This window comes from Lynx canadensis, chromosome B4 (genome assembly GCF_007474595.2).
Source record: "Lynx canadensis isolate LIC74 chromosome B4, mLynCan4.pri.v2, whole genome shotgun sequence".
NCBI classification, from domain to species: Eukaryota; Metazoa; Chordata; class Mammalia; order Carnivora; family Felidae; genus Lynx; species Lynx canadensis.
Window position 1 is genome coordinate 90,953,036 of NC_044309.1, and position 25,151 is coordinate 90,978,186.

Below are 25,151 nucleotides of genomic sequence, written 5' to 3' on the forward strand. Positions count from 1 at the left end.
CCCCCTCGTCCCCTCCAGCTCTGGGCAACACTAATTTACTTTGTCTCCATTGATTTGCCTGTTGCAGACATTTCCTACAAATGGAATCCTACAATATGTGGTTCCTTGTTACTGACTTCTTTAACTTTGCATAATGATTTCAGACTTCATGTTGTGGCACCTCTCATATCTGTCTTTTTATGAAAGAATAAATATGTACCAAGAGCTAGCATTGTTCCTTTTATTGGGTGGATGTCTTGGATAGTCCATTCAAGGGGAATCACTCAGTCTAACCAGATGAAGCCTCATATCCTTGGTGTATTGATGGAAAATATGGCAGCATATATGGAGGCTGTATTTCTGGATCACACCATGTTGGTTTGAGCCGATGAGACAACACCAGGAACCCTGGCTGAATTTTTGCGGGTGGTTCCAGTAGAGCTGCAGGTGCCCTATCTTGCTTCCGGTAGTTCAGTGAGACAAAAGGCCTCGATCTCCTTTTATTACCAAATAGTATTCTGTCGTACGGGTGTAGCACATTGAATTTCTCGGTTCATCAGTTGATGGACGTTTGCGTTGTTTCCACTTTTTGGCTCTTATAGAATGCGTTGGCGTACAAGCTTTCTGCGGACATGGATTTTAATTTCTTTTTTTTAAAGTTTCTTTTTACTTATTTTGGGGGGGTGGGTGGGGGAGGGGCAGAGAGAGAGGGAGAGAGAGAATCCCAAGCAGGCTCTGTGCTCTCAGCCCAGGAACCCGACTTGAGGCTTGATCTCACAAACCGTGAGATTATGACCCAGGCTGAAATCAAGCGTTGGAGGCTTAGCCGACTGAGCCACCCAGGTGCCCCTGATTTCTTTTCATTGTATTTCTAGGCGTGGAATTGTTGGGTCCTGTGCTAACTCTAGTTAGCCATTTGAGGAACTGCCAGATTGTTTTCTAAAGCAGCCGTACCATTTTGTATTTATACTTGGGAGTGTGTGAGGGTTCCCGTTTCTCTATGTTCTAGTACTTGCTATTATCTGACTTACTGATTATAGCCATTTTAGTAGGTGTGAAGTGCTGTTTCGGTGTGGTTTTCATTTGCATTTCCCTTACGGCGAATGATGTTAATTATCTTCTCATGTGCTTATCGGTCATTTGTATGACCTCTTCAGAGAAATGTCTATTCAGATCTTTTACCCATTTTTTAAAATAAAGTTATTTTATTTTATTTTATTATTTTTGAGAGAGAGAGAGAGAGAGAGAGAGCACACATGAGGGAGGGGCAGGGAGAGAGAGAGGGACAGAGGAATCGAAGCAGGCTCTGTGCTCACAGCAGACAGCCTGATACGGGGCTTGAGCTCAACGAACCGTGAGACCATGGCCTGAGCCAAAGTCAGACACTTAACCGACTAAACCACCCGGGGGGGCCCCTACCCATTTATAAATTGTTATTTTTCTTTTTATTGAGGTATGAGTTCTTTATACATTTGACATGCAAGTCCCTTCTTAGAACTACTGTTTGCAAAAAAAAAATTTCCCATGATGTTGATGTTGTTCATTGCTGCTGTTTAGAAATACAACTGATCTTGTATCTTGCAACCTTGCTAACCTCATTTATTAGTTTTAATAGGTTTTTAGTGGATTCCGTAGTGAGGATTTTCTATATATGAGGTTATATCATCTGCAAATAGAGATCGTTTTCTTTCTTTCCAATCTGGATGCCTTTTATTTCATTTTCTTGTCTTAATGCTCTGGCTAGAGCCTTTCGTGCATTGTTAGATACAAATGGTGAGAATGGACATCCTTACCTTGTTCCTGTGAATTTACAAGGCCTGCAAGACAGTCTGCAAAAATGAAAATGTTGGGACTATAAGTGTAAGTTTTAAGTAGCATAGCATGCATTAAAATTGGTACATCTTAGTATATACAATAAATGTATTTCATGAACACACGTACTGTTCTCTGAGGGCAGATGTTATTATGATCGTTGAGTTAAAATCTGTCTTTGTCACCTAAAATAATTGTATAATTAGTCTGGGGTATTTCTGTCTGCAGGCTGTTTTAGGACTTAAACTTTGTATGTTTTACATCTTGTCCTTACAATGGTCCTGGAGTACAGTTATGACCTTCAGTATCACAGGTAGGGAAACTGACTCATGGTAACTAAATTTTGTACCACCAGTGAGTACCAGAGCTAGAATTCAAACCCAGATCTGATTTTAAAACTCATATTCTTCCCATTCTTCCAATGCTGCTTTTCAAGCTTAAGGCAAAACCTTTCCCCTTTAGAAAATTCTAGGGGTGCCTAGGTGGCTCAGTTGGTTGAGTGTCTGACTTCGGCTCAGGTAATGATCTCACACTCCGTGAGTTTGAGCCCCACGTTGGGCTCCATGCTGACAGCTCAGAGCCTGGAGCCTGCTTCAGATTTTGTGTCTCCCTCTCTCTCTGCCCCTCTCCCACTCACACTCCATCTCTCTCTCTCTCTCTCTCTCTCTCTCTCTCTCTCTAAGATAAACATTAAAAAAAAGAAAATTCTACAGCAATAAGCATTGTGTAGGGGTCATCTAGAATAAAATATATTCAAAGCACCAAAAAACTGTATGTCATAATTTTGGCTTTTCAAAATCACTTTTTATTCCATTTGGTAGAGGGTTTTTTTTTTTCCATACAAATATTTGCAACAATTTTGAAGTCCCCAAAACCATACATAGACGATAAATACCATGCTATTAAAGTATTAAATTTGTACAAAAATACTTTACAGCTTAATACTTGTTTGTTACAAATAAAAATACATATTTAAGTGACTCATGATCTTTTTTTTTCTTTTTTTTTCTTAACATGATTCTGCTTTATACTTTCTTGCCCTGGCGGGTTGTGACATATGATTGAAATAATATATTTCTTTGCACAAAAAGAAAGGTGAACTTTTTCCTTAAACAAAGGACACAGTGTTCAAATGCTTTACCTAAGCAGTCGTTTGAATTACTGACCAAAATGAAGATGTTTGCAAAATAATCATTTCAATATGGAGATTCTACAATCCATATACAGATCTATCTTTTTTTCAATATTCACCAAATAACAGTTATTAGTGTAACTATTCAAAATATCTGAACAAATGAGAACAGTTGCTGACAAACATTAAAAGCAACTGTCACAATTTATTGCTTTGAGGGATGGTAGTAATTGGCAATGCATTTTGTGAAAGATGTATTTACAATTTCGAGAAGTGGCATGGCTCAGAACAAAAGATAGTCCAGTGTCATTTTAAAGTACGTGTCCTGTACACCCCTCTATAAACAGTTTTCCAAACATGTCAAGCAAGATGAGTTTGATTTGCCTATCATTAAGATAAACCTCATTTTAATAGACTCTTCATTCTCTCTTAAGTTCTTAGTCCTGAATTTTAAAAATAAGATAACTCATTCTCAGTGTTCCTAAGCACTCTAATTCATTATCAGAGATTTGCAGCTATTAAAAATGTGTCCTTAAGAAAAACAAAAACAAAAACAAAAAAACAGGTCACAAGACATATCCTGTTTGTTAGTTTGTTGCATAGGGAATAGCATACATCTTAGTTAAGATCATTCCTATATTGGGGCAAAACATTTACCACCACCTATTATGGTCTCCTACGTGCATCATCGCTGAAACGTTTTAAGAGAACTTTAATGTTACACCTGTACCCCTCCCATGGCAGCAGTCCCCGGCCACATCTCAAACTCGAGTTCCCCTAGGAGAGCCAGCTTTGTGGAACGACTTGGTCAAGTTCTTAACATTAACGACTTCACGGTAAGAAAACTGATTTCAAAGTGAATTAAGGAAATTGTCATAGAGAACAGTTTCAAACAGACATTTCTCTTTTTAAAAAGTGATTGGAAGATGACCTTGTAAAAAATTTCCTCTGATGTTAACTGGGGGGAGGGGTAGCCTGTCTACTTTTCTTTTTCTCTACCATTGGGCTTGGCAGGGAATTGGCTGCCATATACCATAGTGGTCACCAAGAAAGAAACCTCTTCAGCTTGAAAGGGGAAGTGAACATGAGCCATGAGAGAGATTTAAAAGACCCCTGTGCTTGCAGTTAATGCCACGTGATTATCTGTGCTTTAAATGCCACAGAAATCTGAAAGGGATATTTTAGCACCATGTAGATATTGTCTTTTGTCCTGCTTTATAAAAAGCGTTGCTATAATGTGTTAGTGGGTTCTCGTATCTCCAAATTACTACCATGACTAGGCTGTTGGAAAAAAGCGCTGTTCTGTTCACTCCATTCTCCTCCTGGTAGAGTCTGTTCTATAGACTTCTGTGAGGCCAGTGGGTTTCTACTAATAACCAAGTCCAGCTTATTACCAGATTCTGCTATGAGGGGCACAACAAGGCAGCAGTCAAAGTCTCTCGTTCGGACGTGATTAACCTGAAAAATCAAGAAGGGCCACTTTGAATTATTGTCATAGTCTGAGATAATTCTCAAAACCCAGAGTAACACTTGCCATGTTAACGGGTGTCTGCTGATGCTTAAGTGAGCCCTCTACGCAGAGAGGTCTATCCTTTCTCTGACCACCCTAGAAGGTGGTCATTAGCTGACTTATTCGTTGCTATTAAATTGTAAGGCCCTTGAGAGCTTGGAACAGGGACACGTCCCAACATCCCCACGCTGAGCAGATTGCCTCGCACGTGGCATGTGGTCCTAGTGCCGAACATTATCCCTATAATTTCCAGATGAGGTAGGTGAGGCACAGAGTGGTTCAGAGATTTGCCTTAGATCAGCACATGGTAAGCGGTCCAGATAGGATGTGATCCCAGGCAGTCTGGCTGACCCCAGAGCTGTGCTCTTGGCCATGATGTTGAACTACCTCTCAGAAGTGAGCCCATCCCCTCCTCAGCTTTTGCATGTACTTTTCTTTTATTTCTCTGTGGTCTTCACCGGCAAGGGTTTCTAAACCATCTACATGCCTGCTTCCACTCTTTGACTTTCCATTCTCAATCTTGCCACATCTGGAACCCGACACAGTGTACGAATGACCCCAACTGTCTAATACATATACGGTGTTTCCGGGTCTCATCTGCTTTGGCCTTTAGCACTGGCTGTGCCTGACAGCCACACATCCCTAAAACTCTCCTTCCTTGGCTCTCTGTGACATCAGTTTGTTTGGATCCATTTTAACTTGATTTCAGTTCTCGCCTGCCTTTATTTCTTCCTGTCCTTTACATTCGTTTTTCTTAGGATTCTCTCCTTGATTCTGTTCTCTTTCTTACTATAAGCCCACCAGAGGTCACTTCATCCAAACCCATGCCTTCAGTAACCTAATCTCCTAAATCTGGCTCGGACGTCTCTTCGGAGCAACAAGTCCAAACTGCCAGTTGCCTCCCAGACTGCTCTACCCGGAAGTACTGAAGGCATTAAGGTCTCAGGTCAGATAGAGGTGTCTTACCCACACCTACCTCGTCTCCCTCCCTGTGGTCTTCCCCTTCCCCATTCTACACCAATCCACGTATGGTATTATTCCATGGTGTTTCAAAATTAACAAATTATGTCACTTTTCTGCTTAAGAAATTAATATGCTTGAGAGCAAAGTCCAAGAGATTTACCGTGGCGTTCAAGCCCTTCACAGTCTGAACCCAGTCTACCTTTGTAGCCTCAACTTCCATGAAAGCAGGTACAGTGCAGCCCCAATTTATAGATTAGGAAGAGCCACGTAGAAGTTAAGTAACCACAGTTGTTCTTTCAACACATATTAGAGTATCTGTGGAAAATAAAAGTGTCCCATCCTGCCAGCATAAGACTAATTGTTCCATTGCTATGGTAAAAACGATCGCCAGAACTGGTTTTAAAACCATAATTGATCAACGACAACTTGCTCTGGTGAACGCGTGTCTGAAGGCCAACCGATCAGTATAGCCTCATGCTTTGAAAGTCAGCTCTTTGGTGCCAGACTCATTCCAGTTAGATACACTTTCAAGACTGATGTCAACCCTCTCTTCTTCCTACAAAACGCTATTCCTAAAAAGTGTACGTCAAGTCAGGAATTTGCTTAGCTCACTGAAACTATACATGACCATGATGGTATTCCACTCGGTAAACAAGGTTTGGCTTCTTGCTTTCAGATAATTGTGTGAGATGCTGAGATATCGTGTATTGTATACCGGGAGATGGGAGAGTAATGTACCAGCTCCGTTCTCAAGCTGTTTCTAAGCTGCTGGGGAATATACACAGGGAAGCAGACGATTTCAATGACTGGTAAATTTTACCAAAGGGAAAGGTTTTTATCCCATGTAGAAGGGGCCCTAATCTAGTGTTGAGGCAAAGAAAGATGGGTAGGCATCGGTCAGGTAAGACTTTGGAAAGTTAAATTAGAATTTCACCTGAGGTCTTACCTGTAAGAGTCGGTCATAGGGTTTTAAGCCACCAAGGTCTCCTGGCCCAGCTGGGCGAATGTTTTTGACATACACTCCTTTCTCCAGCAAGCCATCTGCTACGCTGAACCCAAAATCTTCCACATCGGAGCTCTTGTACAAGGTCACCTGCAAAATGAGAAAATGTGAAGGGGACATTTAGCTTGGCTGGAGACCTTTGTTTTTTAAAAAATTTTTTTTAACGTTTATTTATTTTTGAGACAGAGAGAGAGCATGAACAGGGGAGAGGCAGAGAGAGAGGGAGACAGAATCTGAAACAGGCTCCAGGCTCTGAGCTGTCAGCACAGAGCCCGACGCGGGGCTCGAACCCACGGAGCGTGAGATCATGACCTGAGCCGAAGTCGGACGCTTAACCGACCAACCACCCAGGCACCCCTGGAGACTTTCGTTTGTGAAACTTCTCGTGCCACAATTGTCTGACAATCTGTCAAACAAATTTACTCAGTAGCATCATAGATTTGTAATACATTAGGCAGCTCCCCATCCCCCTGCTGCTTTCCCCTTCTCCAAGAACATCCTTGGAATCTGTAAAGTCCCACTCAGAACTGAAAAGGAAGGAGAAGGGAACTACTGGAGAGTCCTGGTCTTTTTGTTGTTGTTGTTGTTGTTGTTAATCACAGTCCTTGGATGGGTCTAGGAGAGCATTTTCCCAGGGCAGGCTGACTTCTCTATTTTCCTGGGGCAGCACTCGGGTGTTGGGGGCAGCCAGTAGCAGCCCTTTGCAGCTGCTGGATATCAGGACCAAGCCAAAGGCCTTTCCTTCCTGCCCACCGAGCCCGATGCCGTGCCAGGTAAGCGCTCAGTATATCATTTTCCTTTGAGCAAGCGCCATGGACGCCAATGGTATGGTATCCCAATCAGAACGTCCATACTGAGAGCAAAAATGAGTTAAAAGACCTGAAAGTTTTCTTGTAACTGACACATTCTGGGGTCCGGCCTGAAGAGCAACCAGGCTTTGGTCTTAGCAACTCCAGGCACTGCCCCTTCTCAACTAGGGGCCTCACTGGTTCCCTCTGCACCTGCAGCCACCTGTCGGTTCAAGCTTCCCATGATCCTCATGCCTCCCATCTGACCACCTGCAAGAGTTACTCTGAGGTTCATACAATCATCCAGTCATTCATACATTTCACCAAATGTGTACTGAGTCTCTATGATGTTCTAAACATGGTGCTGGGTGCTGGGAAACAGCGGTGAACGAGAGAGGAGGCTGCCTTCCAGAGGCAAGCACATTTATGCGTAACATTTACTGAGCATATGCTGTCCCGGACCCTGCCAGGGGACATACTGAGCACTTTGTGCTCACCTAATGTTTTAAGCTGGCCACTGATACCGCTAAGATTTGCCCGATGCCCTCCATACAAACTGATGCACTCTTCAAGCAATGATCTGGGCTTTCTGTCTTAGGCTAATTATTTTTAAAAAATGTTTTCTTGTCTTTTGTTTTCATGCAAGTAATACATGAATATGTGTCTGTAAAACAGTAGAAAATTCAGAGCTGTACAGGGCAAAAAGTAAAGACGACACAGGTCTGTTTCTTATACCCACTTAATGTATTTCAGAGAAGTCGAGAATATTGAAAGAACTACAAAAAGTGGTGTTTGTGTTTTTTTTTACTTCACTGGGCAGAGCGCTAAAATATCAAGCTGGCTGAGTCAGTACTATTCACCAGACAGCCCTCATGGTTATTGCCATATCAGAGGTGAGGAAATTCAGTTTTATAGAGGTTAAGTAATTCTCCCAAGGTCACAAAGGTAATGAATAGCAGGGCCCTGTCTGTCTGATTCCAGACACCACACACTTATGCCTTATTTCATAGGTTCTAAGATAAGCATATATATATATATATATATATATATATATATATATTTAACTCTCTGAAATCAGGTGAGTTTCATAATAGATGGCATCTTACCTAGATCCTAGATCCTATGAATTAAGATATATAAACATTCTACCCCTACCTGGCTCTTTCCTACAAGTACACTGGAAGGATTTTGTTGCAACTTTGCTTGAAGAGAGAGAGAAAAAAAAATGCGCTTTGAAGTGAGTTCCAGAACGGAAGCATCCACACCTCTCAGGAGCATGTTCCAAATGCAGAATCTCAGCCCCAGCGAACTGGCACCTGCAGATCCCTGGTGATTCCTGTGCACATTAGAATTGCTCCACGTGGTACTCCACACACAAGAGGGGCTATCACATGTTTGGAAAAGAATCGAGGGAACCAAAGTTTAATGGAATGATAGCCTTTGCAGGCTCATTCTATCATTGTGTGCATGTGAATGTATGTGTATGTGTGTGTGTGTGTGTGTGCGTGTGCGCGCATGCACCCTACTATGTGCCAGGCACTGTTTTAAGGACTAAGGACATAGCACTTAAAAAATAAAAAGATACAGCAGTGAGCAAAACATAGCCTTCTTGAGTTTATCACCAGTGAAGATATCTGATTTAATCCTCGTAACAATCCTTAGAGATGGGTAAGGGTCTCAGGTTTTTTATTTATTTACTTATCTTTAAATTTTTTAGAGAGAGAGTGAGAGTGGCGGAGGGACTGAGAGAGAGAGAATCCAAGCAGGCTCCACGTTCAGCATGGAGCCTGACTCAGGGCTCAATCCCATGACCCTGGGATTAAGACCTGCGCCAAAATCAAGAGTTGGATGCTCAACCGACTGAGCCACCCAGATGCTCCAAGAGTCTTAGTTTTAAATGAGGTAGTGTATATGAAGTTTTAAAATCTGAAATGACTTGACTCCCAAGGAAGGATCATTTTCATGGCACTCAGTTAGTTGTACAGGTATAAAAGTAGAAAAACTTACTGCACTATGGAAGGTGTGTGTGTGTGTGTGTGTGTGTGTGTGTGTATACGTGAGACTACATGCGTGTGCGTAGCTTAGTAAAATCCAGCCCCCATCTGACGTGCACCCTGATGATGCACAGGGAGAAGTAGGTCTACACGAGTGAGAAAGTTCCCTCCAGACCAAAACTCATTAGGAGGTGAGGAGAAGTCTTTGTTGGTGACCTGGGCTCAGGTGGCCTTGGAGAGAATATGGAAGATTCACCCTCCCCCACACCCATCAAGCTCACTGAGTGGGGGAAAGAATCTGTTTTTTGTTCACTGATCTATCCCAAACCCCTAATACGGTGTCTGCCACATAGTAGGGTTAGTGTTTTGTCAAATAAATGAAAGGACTGATTCTGACATACCGAGTGGTTGACTATGGAAGCCAGTCAAAACTGGCCAAGAGGTGCTGTGCGCATGAACTACGAGGCATTTAATTCAAGCCGTGCTCCCCACTCCCTCTCCGGCCCCAGGGCTCTGCTGGGAATTCTCAAAAGCTGCAGCTGCAGGGTGGCTGGGTGGCTAGGTGGCTGGGGCCAGGGCAGGATGAAGCTCAATGGCGACACCGTGTGGACGTGAGAGGTGAGACAGCCTCTGACGTTGAAGCCAGGCCTGCCCTAAGGGCTAAGGAAGCCCCCCCATTCTTGGGCAGGGCAGGGAGGTAGGATGGAGTGTCCTCCAGCAGGAGATACCAGACTTCTTGCTAATAAGAGATGAAGCCTGAGCCTTGAATGAGCAGACTGAAAAGCAAACAGGATGTTACTGACTCTACCATGTCTGTGGAGTAGACCATACAGACGGGGAATTGAATTCAAGCTCAGAGAGTTAGAAACGTGTCCATAGTAAAATAGCGAGCAACAGAGAAGTGGTTCAAACCCAAGGGGTTCTGACTGCGAAGCTGAGATCTTTTCAAGGCACACTATCTCCTTAGCTAGCGTGTGGTTGTTTAATGAATATCATTACAAAGAAGAAATTTTAGGCCTCTCTATAATTTTTTTTTTAATTTACAGTTTATTTATTCTGAGAAAGAGAGAGAAAGTGAACAGAGGAGGGGCAGAAAAAGAGAGGGAGAGAGAGAATCCCAAGCAGGCTCTGCAATGTCAGCGCGGAGCCAGATGTGGGGCTCGAACTCACATGAGTTCGAACTCACACGAAACCGTGAGATCATGACCTGAGCTGAAACCAAGAGCAGGGTGGTTCACCGACCGAGCCACCCAGGGCCCCTAGGCCCCTCTATAATTATGATTTGGCCTCAGGCCATAGTTCAGGTGAGGTCTGCCCCTTTCCTAAGGTGGGGAGGGGAGTTATTGGAGAAAGGTATTAAAATTTTTTTTTTAATTCCCAGTTTTGTGGAGATATAATTGACATCCAGCTCTGTATAAGTTAAGGGACTTCGTGTACATATATTGCAAAATCATTACCACCATAAGTTGAGTTAGGAGAAAGCTATTTTTTAACGAAAAATTTCAGATTCAAGAGTAGAGAGGCTAGAACAATGAATCCTCATAGACTCATCACTCAGACCCTACAACCCTTCAGAGCAGGCCACACTTGCTTCATCCACCCTTCTTTTTCCTTCTTTGGGGGATTATTTTAAGGTGAACGCCAATCCTTAAGTCATTTCACTCCTACATACCTCAGGATGAATCTCGGAGAGGGGGGGAGGACATGATCATTCTTTTTACATAACCTCAAGGTCATTAATTCATTCACAAACTAACCCTTATTCCTTGACACACTCCAATACCTAGTCCGTGACAAAATTTCCCTCGTTGTCTCAAAAGTGGTTTTTAGAGTCAGTTTGTTCAAATCAGGATCCCAACAAGGTCTACACTGGAATGTAAGGTGTCTTATGTGTCCTCTCATCTGGAACATGCCCCCTGCTGCTCCCTTACTGTGGGAACATCACCTTTTGTCCCTCAGTGCACTCTTCTAGAGCCCATTTCCCTGTAAATGGAAGTTACCTCGGGATCCTTGACTGGAGTCAGGGTCAGCTTTGTGGGGAAGGGTGTGCTTCCTATGACGTCACGTCATTCAATGTCTACTCGTCCCACTTTCGGGGGGGGGGGCGCGTGTCCAGGTGGGGACAGCTTCATTCCTCCACTGTAAGGCTTCCCATCAACCTCTCTTCTAAATGTAAATTTTGACTGATGGTGACCACTGTCTGAATCAATTAACTTCATTAGGGGCTTCAGAGTGATGCTCTTTTTCTAATCCTATAATAGCTTCCATATTTGTTAGCAAGAATTTTTTCTTTTTCTTTTTTTTTTTTTGAGAGAGAGAAAGAGAGTGAGCATGAGCAGGGGACGGGGAGAGAGGAAGGGAGAGAGAGAGAGAGAGAGAGAGAGAGAGGATCTGAAGCAGGCTCTGCGCTGACAGCAGATGGTCCCACGTGGGCTCGAACTCATGAGATCATGACCTGAACCGAAAGTCAGACGCTTAGCTGACTGAGCTACTCAGGTGCTCCAGCTAGAATTCTTTTGTAAAGAAGTCTCCTTTCATCAGTTAGTGCTGTTTGGTTACCCTGAAGTGCAGCTCGAACCAGAAAGGCTGAATGAATTCTAATGCTTTCATTTTTAGTGTAGGGAATTGGTACACTAAACACTTCCAATGGTGTCCCAAAAAGGGTTGTTTTTTTTTTTTTTTTTTTTTTGGTGGGGGGATGACTTCTGTTAAGTAAAGTATCCCTGCGAACCTCTGGGTTTATATATAGATAAATGGATTTCAATTAATTTCATCATTACTCTTTTGGGTGCTCAAACGCTCTCATCTTTGGCTAAGGGGACTCTTTCATGTTGACTTCGATGTCCTTTTGACATGACCCATTTGTTTTGGTAACTTCTTTGTTTTCTGGCTCCAGGATATCATGACTCATCATGAATATTTCCTGTTCCCAATCTGGAATCAGCCACTCCTCCAAGGTGACTTGACTGGAGGAAACATTTTTATATTCTAGCTCCTTTCCTCCCATCCTCATGCTCCTTTATCAGAGGAAGGAAGAGGAGGAATGGGGGCAGAAGGCCAAAGACGAGGAAGAGGAGGAGGAGGACGTGGATGAGAATGAGGAAGAGAAAAAATAGCTAATAGGACTGGTGATAGTCTGCCATTCTTTGGGCCCTGCTTCTTAGTAGATGATGCTCTTTATTCAAGGTTCCTGCTTCTGTGCCTCTCTTTGGCTTTGTGCCTTGTCTGTGGGATTTTGTATCCTTTTGCCCCTTTGTTTCTAGTCATGTTCCCACCATGTGACAAGTAGCGCTCCTAGGGAGGGACGTCCCCATGACTCCTAGAGGGCAGTGCATCCTAGTTCTTTCTGCTCCACTTATAGCTAGGTGTGGGTGAGGGTCCTGGAGACCCGGTGCTTCTTGCTGGATGGGTAGTGGGGCATCTGCTCTGTAGGCCCAGCCACACTCTTGAGGTGCACCCGGATGTGAGGGTTGCAAAGCCTATACATACAATGGACATGGAGAAGCCCACTTCTGTCTTAGATCTAAGGCATGTTTTCCAACACAGGGACCAGTATTCTTGCGTTGGGGGCAGCATTTGGTGTGGCCTAGAATAACAGTGAAGTTCTTCATTGCTCAGTTGGCCTGTGATTCTTGGATGTCAGCTCCATAGCCAGAACCTGGGAGGGGCACCAAATAATGCCAACACCAGTCAGGAGTAATACATTAACCAAAATATTCGAGTTGGATGTCAACCGGAGCAGGTTAACAGATTAGCTCATTAACTTTAAGGTCAGAGTTGTTGGCCAAGAGGCTTGGTTTTTCTGAGCCTCAGACTTGATGGAAAACTCTTCAAGATAAGAGGCAAACCAATGGTTTAAAATTGAAACTAATCTGAAAAGAAAAAAGTTGAAACTAATCTGTTTCGCTAGAATGATTTCCTAAGTTTAGAGGAAAAGGGATTTTCAGAGCTAACTCTATGGTTCTCCTGGAGATAGCCAACAACAAAAATGAAATTATTTTGAAGCGACACAAAGGAGAAGATTCCAGGAATCATTAATTCACAAAAATGGGGAGCACAGCCGGCTGCTCTCAAAGCAGCAACAATAAATTGTGCCACGTAGCTGCCTCCCTCCTGTTGGCGTGGAGACTGGTGGTGGTTACTTCTGATTTATTTCCCGTCCAAAAAGAATTCTAAGAATTCCAAGGTTTCAGTCCCCCCACCCCCTTTTTTTTTTTTATTTTGCCACAGATGAATTCCTTACGCAGGCACTTTCTTACATAAGATTGCTTTTGAACGCCTGGCAATCTTGTGTAGCAGAATTATTCCCTTCCTGCTAATGAGAACACTGATCTTCAAGAAGTTGATGGACCTACTTGTCCAGTTACAATGCATAAGCTCTGGGATTCAGTACTTGAATATCTGACCTCATTTGCCGTGTTCCTTGCACTAAATCATGATTCCCACCCCCCTCCCGGACATATAATCTCCTAGCTGGTCAGGCAGCCTTTATCCATTTCCAACCGCCCAACAAGCGAAATATGAATAATTTATCATGTCTGCTGTATTTCTTTTCATCAGAGCCCCTCCGTGGCTTTCCATGAACATCTGCCTGAACTTCTGCTCCTTGAGCTCTTCATGGCTCCTCTGGCTCCTGGGAACGAAGTTTTCTTGTGGCGTCTCTATTCTGTGCTGACCCCCAGGATGCAGCCGGGGAACCTGGACTATGAACACCAGGCTACACTTTTCTGTCCTAAAAGGGCCAATGAGCCTCTTGCAACATAACTCTGGGCCAGAACCTGGTTTTACAAAGCTCAGTTCAATCTTAACTATTCGTCCGCACACGCTGCGATTGCTTCTGACCCTCCCGAGAACAGAAGCTTTAACAGGAGGCAGAAGCGTTCACCACAATTCAACTTGGGCCTTGTTTTTTATTTCTAAGCAAGTCTATTCACATGTCTGAACAATGTCCTCAAGGCAAAGATTAGAAACCTACTGTTTCTGGTTTCGGTTTTGACACATGTGGAAGTCTTTAAGCGGCAGAGGCAATTCTCCCCGCTTGGGTTTTAAGGGCCATTGTGTCTGCTATCTTGAGCAAGTCACGGCAAGTGACAGTTATCCCAGAAGCACTTCTGAAGCCCTGGCAGGCTTCCTATCATTCAGCCCCTTGCCTGATGGCCTTAAGGGCCAAATCGACACCTACTTCACAGAGATTGTACTCCTTTGCCCATAAATCACCAGGCACTTGGGTTTATTCTTGCAGACACTACTGGGGTAGCTCTCTGCCTCTAAACCCGATAATTCAAGTAATGTTGGCTTGGAGGATAATCTTATGACTACTTGTGAGGCTGGAAGAAACAAAGGTATGGCCTCCCGACTGCATTCTTCCAGCCCAGGAGGAAGCGATTTCAGTTTATGCCACTCAGACTGGGCTTCAAGACAAACTGGGTCAGGAAAGACAGCTGCTGCCCCGTCTGGGGATCCTCCTTGGCAGGGGAGAGAAAGGGACAGCTGCTTCAAACACTGCCTCCTGCTGCTTCCTGGCAAGTGTGTGGCACCACAGGCTTGGGAAGTAGGGGCTCGACAACAAGAGATTCCGTAGCTTGGATTTTGGCTCTAAGTATGAGCACGTCAGGGCCAACTTGGCCCTTGGAGAAGGGAGTCCTAACCAAGGAGAGCATCACAGTTTTTAAGATCTGAGATGGATTTATGTGCTGCTTTCCCAGTTCATGTCAGAGCAACTTCACCTCCATCACTTCATGCCACATCAAAGGGAAAGGAGCCTGATCAGTCTCCAAATTCTCTGGGAGATCAGACCAAGCCATGGGCACCTTGGTCACCTGTTGTCATGGGCTCTGTTGTCAGGGTAGGCAGTCAGTTCGGTTCTAACAGGATGCCTGGAGGCCGGCAATGAGAAAGGCCTGCCCAGCTATCCTGTCCTGGCAGGAAACTGGGTCAAACCAGAAAGGCCTAAGATGGCGGGTGTCACGACAGGAAACCCCTGACCAAGTAAGGAAGAAGAGGCTCGAAATCCTGCATCTCCTCCCCAAGTAATGAGTGTTCCACCTCCTTGTTGACAACTGTCAAGAAAAGACAGAAAACCCAAACCCCAGGGTGCACATCTCTCTCTTTCTCTCATTTGCCCAATCTCACATCTCAAGAGTATACTTCCACTTTAAAAAAAATTTTTTTTTAACGTTTATTTATTTTTGAGACAGATCATGAACGGGGAAGGGTCAGAGAGAGAGGGAGACACAGAATCTGAAACAGGCTCCAGGCTCTGAGCGGTCAGCACAGAGCCCGACGCGGGACTTGAACTCACGGACTGTGAGATCATGACCTGAGCCGAAGTCAGATGCCCAACCGACTGAGCCACCCAGGTGCCCCAGTATACTTCCACTTTAATAAACGTTCCTGCTTGTGCTGTGCGTGTCCACTATGTTGTGTGTCTATCCTTGAATTCTTTCCCATAAGGAGACTAAAAACCTTCAGCGACATCTTTGGGATGAACTGAGCCAAGGCCCCAGGGCACAGGGCCTCCCCAGTTCACCCAGCAACACTGCCACCAGCCTCTTCCCTTGCTGCCGCCACCACTAAGTTTGAGTCTCTGTTCCAGGGTTTTTCTCAGGACAGCCTGGTCCGCACCTGCTCCCTCTGCTCCTGCCTCTGCTTTCTGGCTCCCAGGTCTGCCCTGGCCTCGCTCTTCTCCAGCTGCTGAGCCTTCCCATTTCCTTCTGTAACCTACTGACCTCCCATCTCCTTAAGTCTCTGTGGGCCTCCTCGCTTCAAGGGCCACCCGCATCTCTAGCCCGAAGGCCTTCCGCTCACCCTCTGGGCTTGTGGGAATTCAGGGCCAGGCTCACTGTCATTCAGGAAGTCGGACACTACAAAGTTCCTCAGAACAAGGCAAGAGCTCTTATCTGTCTAAGGCAAAGAAAGAGACAAGCCCCGGGCAAGACCATTGTCGGCGTAATCCTTACTATAGCCAGACAAGTAAGAGGACAGAACACTGGTGAAGGAAGAGGTTCTGTGGGACCTGTCTCCAAGGACCAGGACATCAGGGGAACAGAGTGACCTCAGAGAGCTACGCCATCCATAACTGAACATCCTATAGATAATACAATATCTTACAACCTATAAATGAACATACTTGATCACAACAGAGAGACATAGAAACATCAGGAAGAGACGAAGGATCCCCGGCCAGTGTTAGACTTAAGGGAAGCTACTAACGTTGGAGCTATAACAAAGCACATCGGAGCACTGAGAAGGCCTGAGGGTCATCTGAGTCTGGAGGCCTGCCAGTCTGTTGGACTTAACATTTCTATGGCTCAGAGCTCAGACTCTGCAAAGGCGGATGGTAACTTGCTGGAAAATAGTAAGGTGCAGAATGGGCTCTGCCACGTAGGGTTGCAAATGAAAAGATAACCTTAAAGGCTCTGCTTTTCCCCCCCTATAAGTCGCGGGGTGGCTTTAATCCTAACTTGGAAATCTCATTCTAGCGTTATTGCTTCCCCCTCCCACACTGACTGAGACATACAGAAAGTGTCTTTATTCCCCTTTGAAAAAGCTTTGTCGTCCCACTCATCATTAATGAGTTAAAAAAAAAAATACGTTCATTTTTGAGATGAGCCTATCATTTTTATAAGAACTATGTTTTTTATGGGGTGCCTGGGTGGCTCAATCATTTAAGCATCTGACTCTTGGTTGTGGCTCAGGTCATGATCTCACCTTTTGTGAGTTTGAGCCCCACATCTGAGCTGACAGCGAGAAGCCTGCTTGGGATTCTCTCTTCCTCTCTCTCTGCCCCTCCCCCACTCGTGTGTGCTCTCTCTCTCTCTCCAAAATAAATAAACTTAAAAAAAAAAAAAAAACCCAAACGCCTGGGAGGCTCAGTTGGTTAAACCGACTGCTGCTCAGGTCATGATCTTGTGGTTCATGAGTTCGAGCCCCATGTCGGGCTCTGTGCTTACAGATCAGAGCCTGGAGCTTGCTTTGGATTGTGTCTCGCTCTCTCTTTGCCCCTCTCCCACTCACCTCTGTCTCTCTCTCTCTCTCAAAAATAAACATAAAAAAAAATTTAAAAATAACCCCAAAACCCTCAAAAAAAAGAATTACATTTTTGACATTTTGAAAAGTATCATAGAATACTTAGACAAAGCTGAGGGAATGATCCCTCCGGAGGACTGTCACGGCTGAATGCCATTACTCATTTCAAACATACAATGCAACCTCCAACCCTTATTCTACACATCCACGTCCCTCCAACAGTGTTCTGATTATCAGCTGCCCCTGGTTTTACAGGGAGAGAATATGTCTGTCAGACTGAGGTAGTGACTAGTAGTAACTAGATACTCATCCATTTGTCTGTGTAAACAGATTCTCATTCTGGTTTATATCTCCTCTCGGGGGCTCTAAGGCAGCGGCTGAATCTTCTTTTCAGGCTGGGACTCTGCGGAGATCTGATTTTCTGGGTTACTGACATTGCACGGCTAAGGCAAGACTCTGAATGATGGTGGCTTCCTCAGGGAAAACGCTATTTGTGAAGGCTCCTTTCCTGAGCAGGATCCTGCCCCCTCCTTTGCTAAATGAGAAAACTAAGGTGTAGACAAGTGACATGGCTAATGACTGTCAGACTGTGACCAAACCTCGGTCTGCCTGACAACGAAGTCTGTATTCTCTCTAACAGATCACCCCTTGCCTGGAGAAACAGAAACCGCAGCTAGCAAAGAGGGGTAGACAAAAGCAAAAGGTTCATATATTCAGTTTGTCATTTTTAGCTTCTAGTGACTTCCATAGTAAGACAATTCTATACTAGCTATTTGGAGAAGGTCTACACCTGCCATGAGGACTCACTTCATCTTGACTACCAACTCCAAATATTTGGTGAAGAAAGAGGCGTGTGTCTGAATAAGATATGTTTTTGCATTTCATATACCTCCTAGGGCTGAGCCTCTTTTCCTGACTCAGGAAGAATATTGCAAAATCAGCTGCCACTAGGCACTGAAAACGACACTCCTTACAAGGGGAAAAACAGCTTTATCATATCAAGAAAAACAAAGATCCCCTCTGAAAACATTCAGATATACAGAAAACGCAAAGTGAACTTGGGCTGGGAAAAAAGTTGATGGTGGCAAAGGCCGTAGAAATAAAGAGGTTCCCGACAGATGACTTGAATGTTCCAGGGTCATGCCACCAGCAGCCATAAATAAAAGTAGATGCAGAAAAAATATTTTTAAAACTTTTCCGTAAAATGATAAATACAAAATAGCTGCATACAATTCAGGAATACAATTTTATTTAAAAACACAAACCACAAGGCAAAGGAAACGTCAATTATGATTAAAAAAAAAAGCGCAGGGATGGGGCGCCTGAGTGGCTCAGTTGCTTAAGTGTCCGACTCTTGGTTTTGGCTCAGGTCACGCTCTCACAGTTCGTGAGTTTGAGCCTCACATCGGGCTCTGTGCTGTGTCAGCTGGGAGCCTGCTTGAAATCCTCTCTCCCTCTCTCTCTGCCCCACCCACTCATGCTCTCCCTCTCTGTCAAAATAAAGAAATGAACTTTCAAAAAATTTTAAAAATTTAAAAATGTCCAGGGGCGCCTGGCTGGCTTAGTCGGTTAAGCGTCTGACTCTTGATTTTGGTCCAGGTCATGACCTCATGGTTTTGTGAGTTCAAGCCCCTGGCAGCAGGGAGCCTGTTTCCAATTCTCTGTCTCCTTTCCTCTCTGCCCCTCCCCACTTCTGCTGTCTCTGTCTCTCTCAAATAAATAGACTTAAGAAAAAAAAAAAAAAAGAGCCCAAATGTTCTGAATGTGGGGTAACTTTCTATTTTGCAGAAAAATAATCTTTTTGCTTTCAAGTATGCAAAGAAGTGAAGCTAGAATTTGTCTCAGAAATAGAGTAAGTGGACATAAAGGATATTTAAGCATCAGAAGGGAAAGGGCTATCAATGAACCGTAGCTAAGATCACAGGCTCCTTATCTGCAAAGAGAGTCAATCTGTGGTAAGCTACAGTACAAACCGGAATTCACTTTAAAGATAAAACCCAGAAGGCTAGGGCTAGGGCTGAAGATGAAGCCTCATTTCCCTTTTACCTTGCCACCCAGCTGTTGCCAATGACCTCCCTGAAACAGAGAAATCACCTCCAGTAGCAAAACCTTAAGAAGTGATTCTCAGTCTTTCTGGTGCGAAAGAACCCACCGAGGAGGTTGCTAAAATGCAGCTTCTTAGGCTGTACTCCCAGAAAGTGCTGACCGGGTAAGTCTGGGTGGGGTTTAGGAAACTGAACTTTAACAAGCATCCCATGTAATCATGGTAAAGATCATCAGAGATTTTTAGGCCAAACTTTTTAGGCAAACTTTTTAGGCCAAAATTTTTAGGCAAACTTCTGGTTGAGACTCCAATAAATTTCACAATCGGCTTAATATGAGAGTACGTTTGAAAAAAAAAATAAAAAATAGAAAATATTAGTGTAAACTGTGCAGTCAAGTTTTGGATTCATTCCTATATGAGCGTGGATGTATGCACGTCCTGAATCGTGAAGTCAAATGTATTTCGGATCGTCTCGGCCAACACAGTCTGAGAGGTAGTGGCCTCAGGACTTGAGTATTATCTCCCTGTGACCCCTCTCACTGTCCCCCACACCGTACCAAATATCAAATCATCATGTCAGCTCTAATGTCCTCCCCCATTCACACGGCCAACAAAGGAAGTGGGGCTGCATTTCTTATGTTTGTTCTAAATGTCATGAAGGACAACTAGCTTATGGGGCTGAGGAATGAATGTAGACAGCTTGAAGGAAGACTTTGTCAAACCCAGAAGAGCTTCAGACATATCGGATGGCGTGAAGTGAAAGAAAACCATATTGACCCTGACCTGAGCTTAGGATTTTCCAGAGGTCTGAAGGAAGAGAAGGCAACGGCAAGGAGGACTGGTTGGAAAATCATAGGCAAATAATGGAAAGAAGCTGAAACCCAAGAAATTGGAAGATAAGCCCACGCTGTCTTCTCTCTGTATGAAGATGACGTTAGTAACCCGCCATGCAGAGTTGGAGCTGTTTTTGCTTTATGTTTTTTCTTCCCAGAAATGAGGATGGATACTTGCTCACTCATCTGTATCCTCTTGACCTAGCTCCTAGCGAACACAGTATCAGTTTGTAGGTGCTGGCTTGGACAAAACCAGACCTGTAACCCGTCCTCAAGGACGCAGATTTCATCAAGTAGCAAACAGCCACAAGAAAGATGGAGACAGAAAATGATGCCAAGCCCGTTCAGGATGGCGTGCCATGTACCTTGTCCAGCCTCTTTGCTCTCCTCTTTGCCACCCCTTGGGAACTCCTCTACCAGATCCATTTGGAAAAGTCCAGCAAGGGGGCTCAGGGAACTGAAAGCCAGCCCTCATTCCGCTTGTCAAGCTGTGTATCCAGCTTGGGGTTATCTTCAACTTGAAGAAGGAACGTTTTTCTAATTCCACGGCCACCACCCGAAAGAGTGCCTTTTCTCATTTTTACAAAGGATTAGTACAGGCTGGCAGCCCCCCACTGGGAGGATACCTCAATCCCATCAACAAGTCACTGAGCTTTTTCATGGTGTCAGGCAATCTCGCAGCGTTCAAAGGACACCCCACGTACAACATACAAGCACAGCCACGGGCTGAGCGGCTTTTCTTCTCACGCACTTCAAGACTGGAGAATGCACTTAACAGCAAACACTGGATGGCCTAACGAATAACCGAACTCACTTAAAAAATAAAGGCTACCCGGGCTGTGAGCATACACCGCTCCCAGATTCTCCATGGTCAGCCTGCAGCCTCCCTGGCTACCTTTTCACTTAACCACGTCTTTTTGTGTGCCTTATAATGCCCAGCACATCATCCACTTAAGAGAGTCCTATTTTATTTGGGATCAATTCAGACGATGCCCTTATTGCCACCACTGAGGGGAAAAGGTCCATCCGTGTGTGTGATCCTGTGGCCTCCAGGTTCACACACTGCCACACAGATGTTCCAGAGATAGGCCACACTCTGCCACTCATCGGGCTGGCAAGCGGATGCTGCCTTTTCGAAAAATAAGATCGATTTTCGGCATCGTCACTTGTTTCAAACCTCAGCGGTAACAACTTGCACACCCCATTCATCGTCATTATCTTTGCTAAATGCTTTCAGTGCAGGAAGGATGGGGAGACAGGTCTTTGCACGGGTGCACTATCAATAATCTTTTGAGGAAAGTGCTTCGCTCTAGAAGGAAAAATGAGTCTATTTTATACTTGCTATTTCCCTATCCTGTAGATGGGGATAATAAATATCTGCTCAGAAGGGCTATCGTAAGGGCTAAAAATACAGAGTATCGCATATAATAGGAACTCAATACATGTTGGTATCTTTTCCCTTTGGGGCTGGAGGAGGATGGGTTATCATGTAATCTCTTCTCTGCTTGGGCAGGAGAACTTTTGAGAAGAGAAGGCAGGATTCTTAAGACACCTGAAGGAATCAGGTTAGGCTAACTTTTTCTTAGTACAGCTGAAAGAGCACGGACAATATAGCTCCTGCTATTTAACCACCATGGGGGACCTTACAGCCTCCTAATGGTGTTTGTCAATTAGCATATGAGGACGTTTGACAGGCAGTGAAGACTGTGTCTACCAAACAGACACATCAATTCAGGGTAGCTGGACACACAAGCTAACTTGTGGCATGGGGCTAACCTGGGTCACCGCCCTAAAATATACAAAACTTCTCTGCTTTTCTGTACGTCTGCAATTCCTCTTAACGCACAAGGCTCCAAGCCAAGGCTTTGATCACTTGATCGGGGTATTTCCACTCCCTCCATTTACCACAATCTTTCACATCCCTTTGCACAAGCTTCCTTCCTTCCCTCAACCTCCACCTTCCTGCAGAATCGGCACCTACTTCTAACAAGCCTTTCCTGTCTCTTTCTGTAGTGGGTGAGGGTCCACCCTCAGCCCCCCCAAGGCAGCCTGGTCTTGCCTCTCTCATTGTACTCACCTCACCATCTTCCCCCTGTTTCCCAGACTGTCTCCCCATTAGACCGTGTGCCCGCTGATGATTTGCGGCACGCTAGTTAAGTGAATGCATGCGCGGTACATGTATGAAATGAGTGAATGAGTGGGAAATGAATCAACCTGGGGATTGGAGCACCAAGTTCAGAACTCAACTTCCCATTCTATGTCTCTCTTTCATCACATCCTTTGTCAGCTTCAAAGTAAATAGCTCCAAAACATATAAAATATCTTTTATAGGGTGCTTGGGGAAATGGACGTCTTTAGCGGAAAAAGGGAGTGTCTGGCCTGTTAACTCCTCTCAGTCCAACATTTACTTGTTTTTCTGGGTAAGACGAACAACTAATTTCTAGTTAATAGGTTATCGACTGCAGAGAGGGTCTTGGTTCTCAAGAAAAGTGGGACAGATTATTATTGTCTATGCATCTTTATGTATTAAATAAAAATAAAGCATTAGTTCTACGAAAGAAAATCAGAGACACCTCCTTACTACTGCTCTCCTTCCCTGGGTTCTGCAAACAGTGTCCCTTACATATGCCTTGCTTAAACTCTGCCAGCAACTCAAATTCAGCTCTGGGTGCCATAGTGGGCTTTCTTCCATGAAGTCAAATGAGGCAACCATCACAGGCTGAGACGGAACATATGAGGCCTTGCCCTGTCCTGACCCAAAGACATCTAAATTATGTCTGGAAGAGAACTTCATGTCTTCTGCATAATATAACCCTCTACTGATAAGCCTTCAATTAAAGAGTAAGCATTCCTACATTACACCTGAAGCTCATTTTCAATGAAGCTATGAGTGTATGATACTTAGAAAATCCACAGGGCGCCTGGGTGGCTTAGTCGGTTGAGTGTCTGACTTTGGCTCAGGTCACGATCTCGCAGTTGACGAGTTCGAGCCTCGCGTCGGGCTCTGTGCTGACAGCTCAGAGCCTGGAGCCTGCTTCGGATTCTGTGTCTCCCTCTCTCTCTGCCTCTCCCCTGCTCATGCTCTGTCTGTCTCAAAAATAAATAAACATTAAAAAAAATTAAAAAAGTAAAAGAGAAAATCCACAGGGCACCTGGGTGGCTCAGTTGGTTAAGCTTCCGACTACGGCTCAGGTCATGATTTTGCAGCCCATGAGTTTGAGACCCACGTCGGGCTATGTGCTGACAACTCAGAACCTGGAACCTGCTTTGGATTCTGTGTCTTTCTCTCTCTGCCCCTACCTTGCTCACATGCGCACGCGTTCTCTCTCTATGAAAATAAATACACGTCGAACAAAATTTTTTTTAAAGAAAATCCTTCTCCCATTTCCAAAGAAGTTGGAATGACAGACCAATTCATCGCAACTCCATGGGATGTGAGAGCCTCTAACTTTTGCAAGAAGATTTTGGCCATAAATGCGTCACTACGGAAATTCATTGCTCCAAAGCGAATTCGCCCGATTTTACAGGATACCCTCCCAAAGATCGCATTTTGAGCACAGAATCTCTAATGCTCTGTCTTTAAGCTCTGGCTTCTCTCCCTGGCTGAGCCGACAGTACACTTGGACAGTACACATAGTGTCATCACTATGCTTGTATCAGGGTGCTCACGCGCAGCCGAATGGCTACTGAATGTGACCAAGGGGAGGGAAGAAAGCATCCTGACCTTGTGCAGCTCCACAGGAGTTGGAGACATGATCTCCTTTATTTCTTGTTTCATTTTCCTCAGGGTGACAGACTTCCTGCCCACGTCGGAGGGCAGGGTGTTGCTCCGCGTTGTTTGGCTATAATGCGGCCGCGAGCTGCTCCGTTCCTGGAAGCTGGCTTGTCGCCCCAGCTGACTGCGAGGTGTTGGGGCCTCATGATTCAAACTCATCGTGCTCCCCGACATGATCGTTGCCTGTGGCATTGACAATTTTCAGAGACGATTAAGCCATGGACTAAGAAAAGGGTTCGGTTGCCCAACAGTAAGCACATCTCTCCTTCTGCCCAGTCAAGATACAGTCTCTTCGGGGCATAACCAAAGGCTGGAGAATGGACGTACTAATTGAACTATGAAAGTCTGGCAAAATGCTTTGCAAGTGACATTTATAATGCACATCTCAAATCCAATTTAAGTACTTAAGCCATTGAGTTTATTTAATCAGATACCACCCCTGGCAGTTTTGAGGCAAATTGAAAAGCGATAACATTTGCTTACTGTAAACTACATTTTAGCCATTAACTTTCCACTGAGTGGGCTCTAAAGATGGGATTCGTGAAGCAGCTTCAATATATCTTACAGAAATGGACGAAGAACTTTTCAACGGGACCAGGTGGCGTCTATTTGCAATGCTGCCTGTAGCTCCCCCTGGAGGTAACAATGGGCTGAAACAGGGCTATTGATACAAAGGCAAGGGCTTCTACCCAAAGCCGCCTGCCTACCATAGCATATGGTCTCTCCTTGGGCCATGTGACCTGCCCCAGAAATGTGTAGAACAGCGAGGTCTCCGCGTATTTAGCATGGGTCAACCTTTCTTAGAAACGGCCTTTGTGTGAGATGCTCAGAGAGTTTAAAGAGGAATCCTATATTGTGCTACCGGACACAACCCTTTGCTCAAAAGCTGGGAAACTTAGATTGGATTTTACCGGTGAACAGGGAAGTCTGTTCAGTTTCAAATATGTTCATACACAAGGAAAGGCGAGATTAGATCCCAAACATGACTGAATCTTAGAAGTGAAACTACTTAAGCATTTGAAACCAATGTCCTGTTGAGAATGTTCATTTTTCATGGTTCGGAAATGCCAAAATTTCAAAATTGTGCCTGGAGCCAGCTCCGTCCTCCTTGATAGGATGGCTGGATGATGGTAAACTAGCATTGGTGAACGTGCCCGAAGTCATGGGAAAAAGAGCAAGCCCCACGTGCCGTGTGCCGGCTACAATGCGACCGGTGGTTTACGTGAACGGTAATGCTAACAGTAACCGTACTTTGCTGAGTCCTTGTATTCCCCTATTTAAGCCTCACAA

The 25,151-nt window shown here is 44.6% G+C and overlaps 1 protein-coding gene across 1 annotated transcript in view; it reads right to left on the reverse strand.

The window, feature by feature from the left end:
- Positions 1-2,593: 2,593 nt before the first annotated feature.
- Positions 2,594-25,151, reverse strand: part of GRIP1 (glutamate receptor interacting protein 1) — a 177,205-nt gene continuing 154,647 nt past the window's right edge. Inside the window, exons 20-22 of the mRNA XM_032593792.1 lie at positions 23,811-24,044; positions 6,343-6,489; positions 2,594-4,381 (exon numbers count right to left, since the gene is read on the reverse strand). Coding sequence (XP_032449683.1) covers positions 4,154-4,381; positions 6,343-6,489; positions 23,811-24,044 — 609 coding nt within the window. The 3' untranslated portion in view covers positions 2,594-4,153. The remainder of the gene's footprint in view (positions 4,382-6,342; positions 6,490-23,810; positions 24,045-25,151) is intronic.